The 18,207-nt window shown below is 29.0% G+C and overlaps 3 protein-coding genes across 4 annotated transcripts; 1 reads left to right on the top strand and 2 right to left on the bottom strand.

The window, feature by feature from the left end:
• Positions 1 to 958: 958 nt before the first annotated feature.
• Positions 959 to 5,137, bottom strand: LOC130890777 (ER lumen protein-retaining receptor). The gene is made up of 4 exons (XM_057795088.1): positions 4,951 to 5,137; positions 4,213 to 4,472; positions 3,903 to 4,155; positions 959 to 2,345 (listed from the first exon to the last, which is right to left on the bottom strand). The coding sequence occupies exons 1-4, from the start codon at positions 5,039 to 5,041 to the stop codon at positions 2,311 to 2,313; spliced, it is 639 nt and encodes a 212-aa protein (XP_057651071.1). The 5' UTR covers positions 5,042 to 5,137; the 3' UTR covers positions 959 to 2,310.
• A 2,272-nt stretch (positions 5,138 to 7,409) lies between these two features.
• LOC130890774 (UV radiation resistance-associated gene protein) lies at positions 7,410 to 12,014 on the bottom strand. The gene is made up of 8 exons (XM_057795082.1): positions 11,906 to 12,014; positions 11,763 to 11,842; positions 10,996 to 11,703; positions 10,211 to 10,379; positions 8,762 to 8,995; positions 8,540 to 8,705; positions 7,977 to 8,485; positions 7,410 to 7,921 (listed from the first exon to the last, which is right to left on the bottom strand). The coding sequence occupies exons 2-8, from the start codon at positions 11,835 to 11,837 to the stop codon at positions 7,467 to 7,469; spliced, it is 2,316 nt and encodes a 771-aa protein (XP_057651065.1). The 5' UTR covers positions 11,838 to 11,842; positions 11,906 to 12,014; the 3' UTR covers positions 7,410 to 7,466.
• A 222-nt stretch (positions 12,015 to 12,236) lies between these two features.
• Positions 12,237 to 17,903, top strand: LOC130890775 (actin-related protein 2). 2 transcript variants are annotated; one of them, XM_057795083.1, is made up of 7 exons: positions 12,237 to 12,388; positions 12,444 to 12,554; positions 12,643 to 12,657; positions 14,512 to 14,670; positions 14,735 to 14,863; positions 14,936 to 15,124; positions 15,190 to 17,903. In XM_057795083.1, exons 1-7 carry the CDS (start codon positions 12,341 to 12,343, stop codon positions 15,736 to 15,738), a joined length of 1,200 nt encoding a protein of 399 aa, XP_057651066.1. In that variant the 5' UTR covers positions 12,237 to 12,340; the 3' UTR covers positions 15,739 to 17,903. The 2 variants fall into 2 exon arrangements, with proteins under 2 accessions (XP_057651066.1, XP_057651067.1); XM_057795084.1 differs by lacking the exon at positions 12,643 to 12,657.
• Positions 17,904 to 18,207: the final 304 nt, after the last annotated feature.

Here is an 18,207-nt window from a genome sequence, read left to right as displayed (position 1 = left end):
ATCTCTTCTGTTTCAAAATCTGTTTCTTTTTTGATAGTTTTTAAAAGAATGATAATTTTTTTATAATATCAAATTAAAATATTTTGATAAAGACTTAAAGAAAAGTGGAAACGTCAAAATTTATTTTCCTTTTATAAACTACAGAGAGATATTGAAATCCAATCCTTACTTATAACACTAGGAATTCCAAAAGAATTTTTTTACACACTAGGGACACCATACCTACTGAAGCTTCTAATTTAATTCCAAAATTCCAATTCTAAAAGGTTTTCATTACATTTTCTGTGGAGATATTGAAATCCAACCCTTTCTTATCTTCTATTTCAATAAGTATTCCAGAAGATATTCATTTTTACACACTGGGGATACCATTCATTTTAATCCAAAAAATCACAGGTAGTAACTAAGTTAGTTTGAATGTACAGAAATTACGATTTTATTTTTTGTAAAAAGTAATAGGGTTTTGATGGAATTTTTCAAATTAGTCATAGATACTCGGTAAACATTCAAATTTCCCGCTGGAATCAACATTTTACATATCCTGCACTCGATTATTTCCAATAGACATGTAGGGAACCGAATCGATTTTACTGTATTTCCGTGAAACGTCTAAGGGTTAATTGTAGGTATTTGGGACATTTATAGGTATGGAAGCTTGTTCAAGTGGGTCCGAACTGCTATTAAAGAGAGAAAGAACACGAGTATACTACTCCCTATCTCTCTCAACACTATTCTGATTTAATCGCCATGATATCGAAGTTTTAAGTGGTGGAAATGACAAAGGAATTAGAAGCGAGTAGAGAGTGGTACACCGATGCTCTTTCTCTTTCTTCCAACAGTACAGTTCCACTTACATTCTCTTTTTATCTTTAATAATAAATCTATGGGTGTTGAGTACAATGTATTCATCAAATGATTTTTAGTAATTCTTTTTATATCAGTTTTAAAGGAAACAAAATTTATCCAAAACATAAAAACTACTTTTATTGGGAAGATCTAAAACATGGTTTTTTAGAAAACGAATATTAAACACACCAAATAAATATGTTACACATATTAATGAAAAATCTAAGATTATGAACAAAATTTTGAAAAATGGAGAAAAACTATGCATTTTGTTTTTTTAATTGTACACTAAATATTTATTATATAAAAATGAGGTGTATCACTTCTTACTTGGATTACTGCATAATTTTTCTCAACAAGAGTAAATAATGTATTCAAGTTCTTTTGGTATAATGCACTATTTACAGAAGGTAGCTTTACAATCTAATTTTCACATTTAGGGTGTACTGTCACACTTGCGTCGAATAGTATAATACAGGTGTACAAAAAAGACAATACAGAAATTATTTTTCTGTAAAACACTTTCTCATTATACTCATATCGTAAACAAAACTACAAACAAATGGATGCTCAAAAAATTTGTTGCACATTGTTCACTAATCACCTGAATATTTAACATGGTAATTTAAAGAAAACCTTATTAAATTAAGTTTTAATTGATATTTTCAACTAGGAATATTGGAAACTGTTGTCTTCTTTCCTCTTCAAGGATGTAGTGCTTTTTGGTTACCACAGGATCCCAAGGTTGATGTTTACAGGCTGTATTAGACAGGTATTATCGGAGGTTTATATTTTTTATTTTTCCATTTTGACCAGACTTGATTTGTTGTAGCAAATACAAAATTCCATTGAATCACACGTAACTGGGTAATTTTCTAATAAAAAAATCCTTTTCTGTACACCTTCATTCATACACGATAATTTTATAAAAGCCAATAAAAAGTTATGAATATGAATAATTGATTTTAAGATTATACATTTTTTTCACCTACCTAGTAGCACTCTCTTTATCAGTATAATAATTAAAAATTACTAGTACTTTTTACAAAATTTGTAGAAAACTGTCTACAATGTAACTTTATTTTAACACATTTAGTGGCATCTAATGACCATTTTGGTATATGATATAATTAGATCAAACTTGAGGTCAAAAGTGTTTTTAATCATCGTATGTGTTTATAAAAATGCCAAATAGGGAATCAAAGACTACAATAATCTAAGGTATGATCAGAACGAAATGAAAAAATAATATATTTTGATTTTAAAAGAGAATTTAAACAAAAAATATTTCAACAGTAATCCTTTGTAATCATATTTAAACATAAGGTAAATATTTTTACAAAAAAAATAAGAGTGGATAATTGTTTACTATCCAAATATATTACTTAAAACTAATTGTTTTTAATACCCCTTTTAGCTGAATTTAAAATAAAGTTTTGTACAGTTTAGTCTTTAGGTTGGTTTTTAAGCTGGCAACTGAAGTTTCTTTCCTTTCAGAACTGAAATAAATAAATATGATTAAATCAAACCATCAAAACACACATTTAATCAGGTGAAATACGTTTGACATAATAATTTTAAAATTCAAATGATCGAATCAGGAATATGTTAAAATACATTTTCATTAAAGTAAGAAAGTAACCAATAAACATTCTTCTAATTATTTTATCAATTATAATAAATACTGTGAAATATTGTTGTTACCAACAATATTAACCTTAATAAAATAAAATATATTGAATTTATGAGGGCTATTTGAAGCTTTCAACATACTTTACAGTTGGCTAAAATTTATTTTGTTGAGTTTTTAGTAAAAACTGTTATTAGTTTAGTTATACTCTTATAACTAAGCCTTATATAAAACCTTGATGTTCAATAATCATTGTAGGGCAAAAGTTAGTTAGGCCTGATAGTTCTAATCTACCCCGTCTCGATCAGATGACAGCAGCTAAAATCCTAACTTAAGTGACACTAAGATGAGGAATATGCAATCTTTTGATAAAGTATCTACTGTCATCTCACAGTATCATCATTTTTTACAGAAAATCTTGAAGAAAAAGAGAAATTTATGATATAACCTTAAAATTACAGCTTCTTAATCATGGTTTTTGTTGCTATTATTACCTATTTTAGGATTGCCGTATAGTTATGTTCACATCGTCATTTTCAAAGTTAATTTTGTTTTTGTCTTTATTTAGTTATTTACATGTTTGTTTTTTAGTTTTTTACAAGCTTTTGTCTACAAATTGTTGACAATTTTTCAACAATAAAGGATCTCTCTTGATTTTAAGTCTCTTTTTTATAAAAATTAGTTTAAAATAACTTGTAGAAATTGACATTCATGTTTTTCGTGATGATTTGGACTAATTTTAGTTCTACATGTTATTTTGAACTGATTGTCATAGAATAAAAGATCTAGAATCATCACAAAAAACATATAAAAAGGACTAAGAAGTAAAAAATTTAAGAAAATAAATAATGTTTAGTTACCTTTTTCCTGTTATTTTAGCAGAGAGGTAATGCTAATAAAGTTTCAAACTAATTTTTCCTAATATGTTGTATAAATTTCTAAATTGTGTATACATTAATCAATTTGTACAGATAATGTGATGGCACAACACCAACTGATATCAAAAACGTTTTAGTGGCTTTATTACTTGAAAATGTTTGTTTATTGAAGATTTAAGATATAATAATTTAAAAAAAAAATGTCAAATATCCTATCACCTTGCATATGATGCTTTCTTTCTTTTTCCCACTGCCCAATGTTATCAAGCTTTAGAAGTCTTGGTTTTCTAAACAACACTATGAAATTTCAAGAATGAATTGCTGTTAACTAATAGTTAAATTAGCAGGCAACAAACACATTTCTACAGGGAGAGTATTGAAAATATTGTACATATTATGTTTAATATATTTATAGATAACACGTTTACCTTTCAAATAACAGTTACTTAATCAACAGCCCTTGTACATTGAATGTTTAGTTACTAATACTATAAAAGTGTTAAGCGAAATCTTGTAGCAAAATGAATTGATTGAAAAGTGAGACTTACCTTTGGTAATATAAAGATAGAAGAAATCGCAATATAGTACAGTTTGCACAACACCGGCTACTATAGCAATGAGATCATAGTGGGATTCAGTAACATAACGGTAAATCCAGTTCAAGATGTACAATCCTCTATAAGATCCCAAAGCAAACAAATAATGGGAAGTAATACTTTCTGCTTCACCAGTCTTACTGACCATAAAAAGTTGAGGTAAAATAGCCACGGATTCAAGATAAATACTAAATGTCCACAAAACCTAAAATATATTTTTTAGTAACAATGATAAGTTATAAAATATTGTTTTAATGCAAACCTCCATGAAATAAAATTCATGATTGATCACCATTGCCAATCCGAATGATGGTAAAATCAAGAATTCAATTCTGAATGTGTCGTGGTTGTGGTCATAAGTAGCTTTGAATTTCAAATAGATTAAATAGAGAGTAGCATAAGATGTAGCCAAAAATACGAATTTCATAACAGTATTATATAGGGACACATAGGATGACATCAAGTCCAGATATCTTGTGGTATAAACTAATGCAAATAGAATTTGGCTTTTTCCAGATATACCTAGAAGGAAATTATATCAAAATGAGAATTATCTACTTAATTAGTTGGGCTTTATCTCAAAAATATATTTATATTTGATAACAATGAATACATTTAAATATATTTTTGAAATATAATATTTATAATGTGATACCATGAAATTTCCAAACAGTTTTTTAATAACTATCCACATTTTTTATAAAAAACGTTTTCTGTATTGAATATTCTCGAAATTTATGCTACAATTGTTAATATCTATTCAATAATTTCGAAATTTCTAAAAACGACATTATATGCAGAAATAATATTTTTTATAAACACAATGCATTGCACTTAGGTGGAAAGTTATATACTATCAAACTAGGATTACATTTGAAATGAACTTTTCATTCAGCAGCAATTAATACAAGATAAATAAAAAAATTATTGCAAGATACTAACTGTATACGTTGCTAGTGTCTACCGGAAAGAAACGTGAAAAACATCACTTAACACTTACCTGCACATGATCTTGAATGCCAAATTTTTTGTAGAAGTATAATTATGGCTATTAAATGAGATAAATCTCCAGTAAGCCTGAAAATATTCATTTCGAAATAGTTTCACTGTTTTGGAGTCTACCTTAATTTTAAGTGACGTGGCTGTACTCCACGAGGTAACAATAGATGGCGTCCTTATTTATCTACTTCTTTTTCAATGTTCGAAATTTCATGTTACACAGCAGAACTATAGATCCATTAAAAGAGTAGCTTGTTGATGAATCATAATTTCGATAATCTTTGGATACACTTACAGTTTATATATTGACAAGAGTTTTACTTAGAAAAATAGTTTTATTTTGATAATAAAATATACTTATAAGAATAAGAATTTCAAGTTTACAATTTTAGAAATTGTAGCAAGTAGTCTGTGTGTGAAATCATTGCTCGTGTTAACCTGATCAAGATCTGCATGCTTGGAAAGTAATTCAGATCTCGATCACAGATTCAGTTATTCTGAGTATCTAATGGGTTGTTTCGATTGTTCATGATTTTTTGTACATTAAAAATGATTAATTCACCAAACTTTAATATCAAATCCGGGTGTGTGGATAAATCACAGATAACTGCCCAACAATAATTATTAAACATCTAGAAATATATTTTACAACTGGATAAATATCGTGGAAAAATTATCGCACGAAAAAAGTAGTTGAAGATTTAGATATTTCTACCGAAAACTGAACGCGACTCTCAGATATTGTGATAAAAATCTCCGCAATCAACTGATATGTGATCTATCTGATTATAGTTTTCTAAGATTATATACGAGATAGTTTAAAAAAAAATATTGGTCATCAATAATGTACGATTATTTTTAAACTTAGATTAGAAACTAGTTTAATTCAAATGTTTTATAACTTGTATTTTTGCGAAAATTGGTAGAAACTGATTAATAAACTAGCCAAACGGCTCATTTTATCAAATACCAACAAGAATATATTTTCTGTATTTAAGAGGTATAGGAAAGTCATTTTCCATAATTTCGTACAGGGTGTGTCATTTCTGCTAAAATTTTTAATCAATAATAACCATTACCTGTAGTTTGCTCCTGGTTTGTAAATCTCTACCCGCCAAAATAAACTTACTGAGATATGAAGATACACTATGGGAATTAAACTGAACACACTATCACAACATTAATTCTCGGTATAGCCAAAAGTGTTGATGTTAAATTTTTCAACAATCTGTTTGCAAAGCAGGCCCTGCGGAAATGGATAGACACCTAGCTTGAGACAAGTGAAGGCACAAATAGATGGATCTTCTGTCTTTCTTACTAAACAAGTGCTCCACTAAACAGGCGCGTTTCAGACAGTGTGATTGCGAGTCTTTATGTAATGGTAGCAGTAAATAGTGTTTCTGTAAGAATTTCACCAATGGTTTCAAAAATTTTACTCAGTACTAAAATCAAAAATAAAATTCAAACTTTGAAGTCCTATAATTCAAAAACGAGGGCCTGTATTGGAAAAGTTTATATGAAATACTAACATTACTTTGGCCTATACTATACATTCCTGACTTTTTTCCTATTATTCACTGGACATAATTATTGTAATGTTCTTATTTATTTGAACAGTTTTAAATCCCAGAACGGGTGGGATGAATTTATACACCCAATGTATCTTATTTATACATTAACATCTAATTTATTTAAATAGACCGTTTAGTTTACATGTCACTATCCCAATGAGTTTACTATGACATCAAATTGTTAACTAAATCCTACGGCCGCTAGAGCTTCGTTTTATTATCATATTCTAGAATTTTTGATTCCTGGAAATCTCTAGTTTGCCATAAATAAACAACATTTCAGACATTATTTCTATAGAAATAGTAATAAAAACAATGTAAATAGGTAACAAAAAATGATAAAGTAAATACAAATGGTCGGCGTGTCCACCAAACTTTAGCATCAACAACATATTGGAACAGAACAGGCTTCTCGATCTATATCAGTGGACGAGTTTGTAATATTATGTTTCTCCTATATTATGATTGAGGGTAAGTTTTAAAATGAAAAAAATGCAATTTTTTCTAGAATTTTATTTCAATATACACAAGTTTGAAATTATATTGGCAATCCAACAGAAAAACAAGTGATATTATGATACCTAATTAAATAGTTACTTTGGTAAAACATGATTTTGGAATTTTCAATTTATATATTAAGTAGTTTGAAATAAAATTAAATACTGAATTAGAAAATTCTAATTTCGAGAAATTATATTTCTAAAAATTTTATAAACAGTTAATCTGAAGAAAATGGTAGTTCTTCACGTCTGAGATAAAAAAAATCATTTTTTCTAATATTAATAGTTTTTTTTAATCTCCTAACGTTTATAGAAATACTCTTGTAGTCCATGGTACATGTGTATCAAACGCTGCAGGAATTTCTGCTCACTGGGTAACTAACAAAGGGTTTATCAAGTAAAAAATTTATTGATTGCCAAAAGAATTGACATTTAAATATTGAAACTTATTTTGGTTTGACCAAATTGAATGTAGTACTTGTACGCAAAGCGTTCGTTCTAGTCGTCAAAGGACTTTTCTCATAACTCGCAGTTCTTGATAACGTTTCTTCAAAGCCAGAATAACTTTCTAACCAAATTTCTTTTCGATCTTCCCTATTTTCTGCTTTTTCTTGATTTTCTTTGGAATTAATGTTTAGTACCGGTTCTGAACCGACTTCAAAATTTGTTTTCAAAACTAAACCGGCGTCGTCATCCGAATAGGAACCGACAGATCGACTGATTCTGTTATTAGTATAACTTTTGCAACTTTTCAATTCATTTCTCAAATTACTATCGGTAGTTCTGACTATAGGTAAAGAAGTAGATGCCAAAGGATCTTGACCTTGTTCTATCGAAACTTGTTTTGAAGAATCTACAGGAATTTCTTTACCACTGGTTATCTTTATTGCTCCACTACTATCTACAAAAAATAATCAAGATACTTGAATAAAATTTAACGTTGAAATTTATATTACCACAACAAACTGTATTTGGTTCCAATCCTCTTCCTTTCATCATAAAATTCCTGAAAGATTCCGAGCTGATCTGCTTGTTTAAATAAGCTTCTGGTACAGCAAGGATTTCGCTCAGACCTTTACCGCATTCTCCGCATTTTTTCCCACCAGATTTCTTTTCAATCCTACTAGGACTTTGGGACGTTTTTAATCGATTTTCCAATCTTATACAATCTAAAAGCGGATCGGATACGTTCGAGATAGAATTAAAACTACGTAGACTAACCACTTGATCAATGTCTAACTTCTTTACTGGCCGTATCTCGTATTGCTTCAAAGAAGAAGAAGAAGAAGCATCTATTTTTATTTCTCTAGGGTTCTGTAGGAACGTTAAGAGATTATAGAGAGTCGCTTTGAGTTCTACTGTGTTCATATAAAATAACCAACGGAACTGAGCAATATTCTTATTGAGCAGGTAAACAGCATAAGTGAAATGAATTTTTTCTTTACCCCTCGTATATAAAGGAAAACTAAAAATTAATAAATCATTATTAAACTATTGATTAATAAGAGTTTTAGCTTACTGTCTTTCTTTATCTGAAAGTGAAGGTGAAACGTTATCAGTTATGTATGATCTGGAACCATAGTGGGTTATGGGGTACCTAATCGGTACTTGAAGAAAGGTTGAACACATTATTAGAATGTGAGCTATATAGCCTAAAGCAACAGAGAGCCCACTATCAGTCGAATCTAAAATAATTATTCAATTAATTTCATTTTAAATGATTTTTAGTTCATAGAGGTACCAGCTAATAAATCGGAATTCGGTAGTGTAATTCCCATGATGGTGTACTTGTCTTCAGAATTCTTCTCTATTGGAAATATAAATAGTAATTCTTTCAATAATTGTCTTCTTCTCTGTTGAAGCTGGCAATAAATAGTCGAATAAATCTCTCTATGATGTAGAATGTTTTTTTTATATTCTTTCAGTTTCTCAGAACCTCTGCTCAGCTTGTGGTAATTTTCCATCAAATCAGAATCTAAAAATAAAAATTTATTCCATAAATGAATGCTAGTGTCAAAAATAATAGCTGCTCAATGAAGTCCTCCCCTTAGATGGTGGTAGAAATGGGTAAAAGAGAGATCAGAACCCTTATCCGATACCTGATTTCTAAAATGATGAGAAAAGCAGTAATTTAGAACTGTTGTTGAAAGAAAAGTTCAACCAAGGAAATATTAGTGAATATGATAGTGAAAAACCAATAGGAGAAGGCGGATAAGGTAAAACCAAGGAAATATTAATGAATATGACAGTGAAAATCCAAAAGGAAAAGTCAGTCTTGAAAAATTTATAATACAGTAGGTCAAAAGTTTTAAATATTTAGGTATGACTTTAATATAAAATGGAAGACTGGAACAAGAGATAAACGGTAGGATTATTAAAAGCAATTGAGACTGTTTTTAGCCAAAAAGGAAATACCAAAACAAATAAAAACTAAAATACATAAAAGAGTAGACTTACCCATATTGACATTTTAATCAGAAACATCAGCACTAACATAAAAACAAATGCAGGTAACAGATATGAAATATACATAGAAAAAATAGGGAAGAAAATAAGATGTAACAAAATAAGGAAAAACATCATAAGAGAAAACTTAACTCAAAGATCATCCAAAACAAAATCTACAACAACAAGAAACAGGGAATGAAAAGGAACTGAATAGAAGAAATAAAGATGACGGAAGAAGTACAAGGAATATGATGATAGGAAATAGAGCAAAAGACACAGAATAGGAAAGAATGGAAAGAGCTTTGGACCAAGGAGGGAACACAATGACTCAACTCCAACAAGTCTTACACTTGAAAAGGTAAAAAGTTATTGGGATTAAACTAGGCTGTTGTAGTTAAAATTCAAGGGAAAAAAAATATAAATTATTTCCAAATAAGATGGTAATATGGTGGCCGTGGTTTTACTAGTCTACTAAACAAGATAACCCAAGTGCGGTTAATATTGAAAAAATAAAAATTCAGTTTCAAGCCACTCTCCAGGTCCCTTCAATTTGTAGCACTTGGAAACTAAGACGAAGGTCGAAGTAAGAAATTACCAAGTCTCCGTGGGGTTAAAGAGCTGATGGTTATAGCAGAAATACTAAGGAAGCAGAGGAAAAAAAATTAGAACCAATTATTGTTTTTTTTATAAATACAAATTTAAAAATGAAAATGTTTGAATCTGATATAATACAAAGTCATACTTCTCTCTTCATTGTTCTCTAATAAATCCATGAATCTTTGTTTTAGTGTTCTAATTATCACAGTTTTTTTGTCTCTTTCTTGAGAAAGTAGTTTTATTTTGAATTTTCCTATTTCCAGTTCTTTACTAATTTTTGCCATTTCTTGCTTCTGTACATATGTTGGTTTTTGCTAAAAAATAAAATATTTTCAAATATTGAACTATAAAAATCGGGAATCAAATAATGGTGTTTCATAACTTCCATATAAAGTGGTGCTAAAAATCTAATAAGATTCAATACGAGTATTCTGAATACTACATAGATATAGTAATAAAAATTACTGAAAGATTTGAGTCTCTTGTAAAATAATACAAATTTCCTTATAAATAAGCAAGGATATAAACAATATAGTTCCAAAAACAGCATTATTATTTATTAAATATTATATCATTGTCTACTGATTTTGTATATTTAACTTGCATTGCATTGCTAACTTTATTCCAAAGTTAGCAGAACAGCCAATTTCTCAAAAACTTGCATAGAGAAAAATTTCACACTCAATTAGCACTTAATTTCCGGCTAATTGTTTTTTACTGTCTGCTCATATTCCTCTGCTAACTTTGGTGATATGTAATATAATCCATTCCTTATTTGCTCACCCTGTACAATATTCCTAAATAACCGTGTAATAATTTTAATATTTGTATACTAAATATAAAATTTGCAAAATTGTTTACTCTATTTTGTTTATTAAATTAATATTTGTTATTTCAAGATAAAAAATATGCTAGCAAAAATTTACTAACCTGTAACATTTTATTTAAAGAATTCATAGTTAATAATTGTGGGGCGTATCTAACATTTGCTAAAGTTGTAGAATGATGAGAAACATCCTTGTCTCTGGTGGCTGTAGAATTAAGGACATTAATTTTATCTCTAATGTTCTGAACGTCAGCTTCTATATTTCTTATCTGCATTTGTAGCTGCTGCAAATATCGTAATTTATCCACACTATAACTATGTTGCACATCTTGACTGCAAGCCTTAATAGCTACTCTCTTATAGATAACCTTATTATTAGAAGTATCTATGAGATTAATGTTATTTAAAAATGGTATAGGTTTTTGTAAGTCTGTTCTTATAACTTGGTGACTAGTATAGAATCCTCCTTGCATACAAAATATCACAGTATTTTTTTTAAAGAAATATGGCTGTATATCCGAAATTTTATTTCCGATATAACAAAGGCCTGAGAAATTAATGCCCCATGTTACTAAAATCCGATCTGCACCATTTTTACTGTGCTGCCATATCCTTAAAGCTATACAAGAAGCTGAGAGGTTTGGGATGTCTTTTGGGTTCAATTCCGCCCATTTAGGATTTGGATTAGTAACTTCTTCACTTGTATAAAAAGGCGCACACATTGTCGTCAAATGGAGGGTATAGTAAAACCTACCTACTCCATTGTCTCCCAAGTTTATCCCAATTATTTGATAGACATGTCTCAAACGATACTAAAATCGAAACATATATCAGTTAATACTTGTGATGAGTTGTTTTCTTTTTATTTTACCTGCTGTGTAATAAGGGGAACCCATTGTCGTATCCGCTGTCTTTCAAACATAAATTCCTGTGCAGAAAAATTCATGACATCTAAAATAATAACATTTCATTACTACGAACACATATCATGCTTTTTTTAGAAGAAAATCATACTTTTTTCTAGAATCAAACTTGTTGTTTTGATGAATAAATAAGTTCCTATAATAATATGAAAACAAATACAATTCGTATTACTGTCAAATTGACAATGTAATTCGTAGTTGCTGTCTAATTCTTCTACATTTATATAGCTTATAATTAAATAAATCTTTTTTCTTAAAATAATTTAGATTATATAATTCAGAATTCATTTCCTTGTTTTATTCATCAAAAACCTTTCATAATTACTTTTGGATAAAATATTAGGCAAATTAAAATTAGTAGCCGTTTAGAAATTTCGTATATTGAAAGAGAAGAAATGATAAATAAAATGACAGTACACTAATCTTGTCATGTTTCGTGGAGAGAGGTGTGGTGTTGACTAATTTTAATGTTGATAATAGAAACAATTTAGATAAACTAGTTATATTTCCTTTAGTATTAATTAAAATGGATAGTGAAGGTAGAAAAGTAATTGTATGTGATAATGGCACTGGGGTAGGTACGAAGTTTACTCATATTTTCTGTTTCCTGAAAACAAACTTTTTTCTAGTTCGTCAAATGTGGGTACGCCGGCAGTAATTTCCCTGCTTATATATTTCCTTCTATGGTGGGACGACCCATTATTAGAGCTGTTAATAAAATAGGTGATATAGAAGTTAAGGTAAGTGAATTAAATTTGATAGACCATATACAATGTACCTATTGAGAAAATAATGATTCATATTATTCATATATAACTTGTTTTTTAGGGTTTACATGTAGATGTAAGTTTACTGTCTACTTAGAGTTATTGAGAATGCTCCAATTTTTTTTCGTTTTTTTCTAACCTCTGTTTTAATACATTTTATTAAGAGTTTAATCTAACTTGGATGAATATATATTTATTCTCAACATTATAGATTTAAATGATGAATACACTGTTTGTAAAACACTATATTGAATAGGATTTTAATTTTTTTAATAACCTGTTAGATAATATTAGAGTGCTTCATTATTTATGTGTACATTACCAATTAATTATTTGGCAGTTTATAAAATTTTTAAATAAATTTCATACATTACTAGCAATTCAAATAATTTTATTTTCATAATTGACATTTATTTATAATAATGAAAAATTCTATTTGAAATGAATTAGGTTCGTAGTGATTTTTTCTGTAAATAATGCACTAATAAAAATCTTTATATTTACAAAAATGTTTCATGCTACAGGGAGACACAAGTACTCTTCCTGTAAGTAGAGACATAAAGTAGCTGGAGTTGTTATTTTGAATGAAAAATCAGCATAAGTGAACATTGTCACTTATGCTATTTTTTCATTCTGGTTAAATTGCATGATATTAATCAATTTGTTTGAAAATAATTCAATACATAAGACAAAGAACTAACACAACACTTTTTATTTTATTAAAATAATGTAAACTTTCAATTAATTTTAACATTTGAATTCATTTATGGCTCATGTAATAAATTATATCACCATTTTTCAAAATTTTACTTTGAAAAATTTAAAAAGTTTATGATTTTAGAAAACTGTATAACTAACTTTCAGCATTAATTACTAGAAACCTTGTTTGAAAATAGAAAACAAATAATACGAGGTATGATCAAAAATCTGATGAATGAAGTTTTATAGCAGCAATTACGTATGTTGTAACTGTTTCAACTAGTATGAATCTTCAACAATGCACAATTTTGTTTCAAATTGAAAAAGAGTGCATATAGTGATAATGTAGCAAACTTTGAAAACTGTTTACAAGTAGTATGAGTGATTTAAAAGTTGGAATGACTTATTTGAGGACAAGAAACTGACAGGGTGTCCTACAACCTCAAAATTAGATCAAAATGTGCAAAACGTGCTCAAAGTGCTCTTTCAAACAGGAAAATGATTATTCAAGAGCTTAGTAAAGCTATTAAAATGTATGATTCATGCAAAATATTTTAATAGATGATATGATGTCCATTACTGTTTTACTCATAAGATTTAACACCATGCAACTTCTGGCTCTTTCTTATTGTGGTAATGATGCTCAGTTTTTATAGCTGTTCTATTAATCTCACTCCTCTTAAAAAATCCAGAATGTGGGGTGGATCTAGCTATTAGAGGTTTTGTATTTCATACGCTCCCAGGTATAGTGTTCTGGAGTTTGTCATTGTCTCACACTTTAAGAGAATGTGAATAGCAGTTTCCTTTCTGCGTACAGCAGAATCTTCAGGTTGCTCTGCTGAATCTAGTATCTTCAAGTGTCCATTTTGGCGACAGTGATCTAACAGGACTCCTGTTAGTATTTACTTTATTTGTAACTGGTTTTACCCGTATCTACCTTCTTTTCCAATGCTATCTCTATTGTTCTGTAGTTGATACCACAAAAGGGTTTGTTTACCCCTATTTTAGCGAGTCTATTTCTTTTCCCCCGACTCAAGTGTGTCCTGGAATTTATTGAAGAGAAATTTTATGTTACTTTTTACTTTGTTCACTGTATTGTTGATCACACCTCCTAACTAACTCATGATTGTTTCATTTGGTATGAAGTTAATGACTGCACACCTAGTATTTTGAAATATAATACATAAGTAAATAGGAAATTAATTCAATACATTTTGATTATAAAATGTAGGATCTCATGGTAGGAGATGAAGCTTCTGCCCTTAGGTCGTTATTAGAAGTGAATTACCCTATGGAAAATGGTGTAGTACGTAATTGGGAAGATATGTGCCATGTTTGGGATTACACTTTCGGTCCCAAGAAGATGAACCTTGATCCAAAAGACACAAAAGTGAGAAATAAAGAAAATTTGATATTTTATATTACATTGTTTGATTCGTTGTGTTTTTCTGTAGATATTGCTGACTGAACCTCCTATGAATCCGACAAAAAACAGAGAAAAAATGATTGAAGTGATGTTCGAGAAATATGGGTTTGCTGGAGCTTATGTTGCCATTCAAGCTGTTTTGACGCTTTATGCTCAAGTAAGTAAAAGTATATTCTTGGTTTTGATAACTATAAAGTAAAGATTTATGTAAAGTAGTTTTTTCTTACAGGGTCTTTTATCTGGGGTAGTTGTAGATTCTGGAGATGGTGTGACTCACATTTGTCCGGTTTATGAAGAATATGCGCTGCCCCATCTTACTAGGAGACTAGATATAGCTGGTAGAGATATCACTCGTTACCTCATCAAATTACTGTTGCTCAGAGGATATGCTTTTAATCATTCTGCCGATTTTGAAACAGTAAATAGTTGACACTTTTATAACTTGAAAGAAAATTGTTGATGTATGTTTTTTATTGTTTTTAGGTACGTATGATGAAAGAGAAGCTTTGTTATATTGGTTATGATATAGAAACTGAACAACGTTTGGCTTTAGAAACGACAGTTTTAGTAGAACCATATACTTTACCAGATGGTAGAGTTATAAAAGTCGGTGGTGAACGATTCGAAGCTGCAGAAGCTCTTTTCCAACCTCATTTAATTAATGTTGAAGGTCAAGGTATCGCTGAATTGGTTTTTAATACGATACAGGCTGCAGATATAGACATGCGTTCAGAGTTATACAAACACATAGTACTTTCCGGAGGTTCTACAATGTATCCTGGACTACCATCGCGATTAGAAAGGGAAATTAAACAATTATACATAGAACGGGTACTGAAAAATGATGTTGAAAAGCTCAACAAATTCAAAATTAGAATAGAGGATCCGCCGAGGAGAAAAGATATGGTTTTTATAGGAGGTGCTGTATTAGCAGAAGTAATGAAAGACAGAGACGCGTTTTGGTTGTCAAAACAGGAATACGAAGAACAGGGATTGAAAATATTGAAAAAATTAGGTGCTCGGGCTGTGTAAGTTGAAATATATATGAATCATTAAATAAATTTGTGTTTGTCGTTTGTTGAAATGAAATGTTATTGTGCAAAGCTGGCGATCAAAATAAATCATTCTGATCGGTGAGTTGTTTGTGCCTTTAATATTTCATATGATGCTATTCTTTATTTTAACTCATTCAAGTCAACATAACTATCGAATACCAGATTTCTAATGAGTATGCTTTGCTTTTTAGTTTATCCTCTATTCCCATTTGTTATAAAATCTTTGAATATATATATATATATATATATATATATATATATATATATATATATATATATATATATATATATATATATATAAAATTTTAGATGTTCATAAATCATTATTGGAGGAATGTATGTTTAGAACATATTTGGAACAAAAGTTTTTTGTCTATGTATATGCTTCATTTGAAATACCAAAAATTTTTATGGAAATGACTAGATCAATCCATCTAAGCCCTTTCACTTGTTCAAATAGATATGTAATATCAAACAACTGCACTCATGTTTATATTTTATTAATCATAATTTTGATCACTAATTTATTAATAAATTGATTGTGTCAATAATGACGTTTCCAAAGTTATTGTCAATAGTAAAATACTTACAAATGATAGTTATGTGTATTTTTTATGTTCAAAAATGTAAAGACTATTTTTACTTTATCATTAATTTTAATAAGCATTTTATTTTATTTAAGATTATAGTATACTTTTGTATTTACTTAAATGAATAAAGTTAATTATTTATTAATGAATCTTTTTGTTAGTTTCACATTAATTGAAAATTTTGAGAAAAGAACATAGATAACAAAAATAAATACATGGACTTAGATTTTATTTAATCCTAGATCATCTTACTCTCCATGCAGTTCTTTTATTTACTGTTTTATTCTCTTCTTTTCACAGCTTCTTTCACATTTTCAATCCATGTTTTTCTTGGTCTTTCTCTATACTTTTTTCACTTGCTATTCTGGATTCGGATGTTTTTTTTGTGTCCTCTGTTCTTGGGCATCCAGCATACGTGTTAAAACAATCTCAATTGTGCTTCATATACCACTTATCTCTATATGGTTTTATTATTCTCTCTTATTCATACTTTTCTGTTCTTTTATATTTTCTTCAGTAATCTTATTTCCGTTGTATTTATACGGTCTACTTGATTTTGATTTGATGTCCACGTTTCGCAACTGCAAAACATAGGCCTCACTACTTTTTTCACATTTTCTATTTTCGTGTTTTTTGATACCATTTTTTTACTAAAGAATAATTCTTAAATTGCGTCAAATGATTAACCCACTTTCCCTATTTTTTTTTTTTTTCGTTTATCTCCTTTAGTCTGGCATTACTTTCTATTATTACACTTAGATATTTTTATTTTATTACTTGTTTAATTTGTTTTAATTGTATCATATTCATTTCCGTATTTAATATCTCCAGATAATGTTCTAGATCTTCTTCTGATCTCACTACCAATACCAAGTCTGCAAATATAAATTCCATTATATATATCCTTCAAATCTCTACATTAAATTTTTTCATCTGACTTTCTGCTAATTGTAGAAGTACAGTAGAGGGATAAGTACACATCCTTGTTCAATACTTATCTTTATGGTAAATTCCTTCGATTCTTCTTCTTATTGTCTTCTGATATATTAACGGTTTCTAACTATTTGATCAAAGGCTTTCTCCAAATTTATAAAACATATATGAATTTCTTTATTAATTTCTCACTTATTTGTCTAATTGTAAATGTCAAGTATTTTGTGTTACTTCCACTTTTAAATCCACATTGGAGTCCTCTAAAGTGTGTTCCATCTTATTTCTTTTCTCTATTAGTCATTAATTTTGCTGGTATACTTGTTATTTTCATGTCTCTGTAGTTCTTACAATTTCTTTTGTCGCCACTTTTATAGATAGGTATCCTGTTGATTTATTTATTCCCTTTTCATCCATATATTTAATTATTTAAGTTATATTGTCTCTTTCTGGCGCTTTACCTACCTTTAATGTTTTAACTGCTACTACTTGGACTTATATTTGGTACAATGTGAATTCGTGATACTGAAAATAATATGAAGATCCAAAAATCTGGAAAAAATCTTATGTTACAATAGCATTTATAACCAGTCCACTACTGGAGATCAAATAAAACTTTAATAGAAAATATTAAATAAATACAAGCAGTTTTTATTAAAAAAATACCAAAAAATTGAGTCATTTCATTTTTTAATAAATATTAAAAAATCCTACAATCCTAATGGGAAGCTAAGTTATCTATTCACCCAAAGATCTGAATATTAGAATGGCTACTAAACTGCGTTTAAGAACATCCAAGATGACCAAATAATAAGTTCAACCACGACCCAAATGCAACACAACAAAGATTTAGAAAGTGCAAGATATATAGTAAGAAGGTCTCCGGAGCATAGGATTGTAAAATTCATCAAGGAACAGTAAATGCC

This window comes from Diorhabda carinulata, chromosome 2 (genome assembly GCF_026250575.1).
Source record: "Diorhabda carinulata isolate Delta chromosome 2, icDioCari1.1, whole genome shotgun sequence".
NCBI lineage: Eukaryota > Metazoa > Arthropoda > Insecta > Coleoptera > Chrysomelidae > Diorhabda > Diorhabda carinulata.
Note: the sequence above shows the minus strand (reverse complement) of the source record. Positions and strands in the feature narration are given on the sequence as shown.

Bases quoted from the DNA above. Each gene is read 5' to 3' on its own strand.
- LOC130890777 (XM_057795088.1), bottom strand. From the start codon at position 5,041: ATGAATATTTTCAGGCTTACTGGAGATTTATCTCATTTAATAGCCATA. The intron at 4,473-4,950 runs GTAAGTGTTAAG...ATTTCCTTCTAG, and splicing joins GCATTCAAGATCATGTGCAG to GTATATCTGGAAAAAGCCAA. The intron at 4,156-4,212 runs GTTTGCATTAAA...AATATATTTTAG, and splicing joins ATGAATTTTATTTCATGGAG to GTTTTGTGGACATTTAGTAT.
- LOC130890774 (XM_057795082.1), bottom strand. From the start codon at position 11,837: ATGAATTTTTCTGCACAGGAATTTATGTTTGAAAGACAGCGGATACGA. The intron at 10,380-10,995 runs GTTAGTAAATTT...TTTATTTTTTAG, and splicing joins CTTTAAATAAAATGTTACAG to CAAAAACCAACATATGTACA. The intron at 7,922-7,976 runs GTAATATAAATT...TATTTTTTGTAG, and splicing joins ACCAAATACAGTTTGTTGTG to ATAGTAGTGGAGCAATAAAG.
- LOC130890775 (XM_057795083.1), top strand. From the start codon at position 12,341: ATGGATAGTGAAGGTAGAAAAGTAATTGTATGTGATAATGGCACTGGG. The intron at 12,389-12,443 runs GTAGGTACGAAG...ACTTTTTTCTAG, and splicing joins TATGTGATAATGGCACTGGG to TTCGTCAAATGTGGGTACGC. The intron at 14,864-14,935 runs GTAAGTAAAAGT...TTTTTCTTACAG, and splicing joins TTTTGACGCTTTATGCTCAA to GGTCTTTTATCTGGGGTAGT.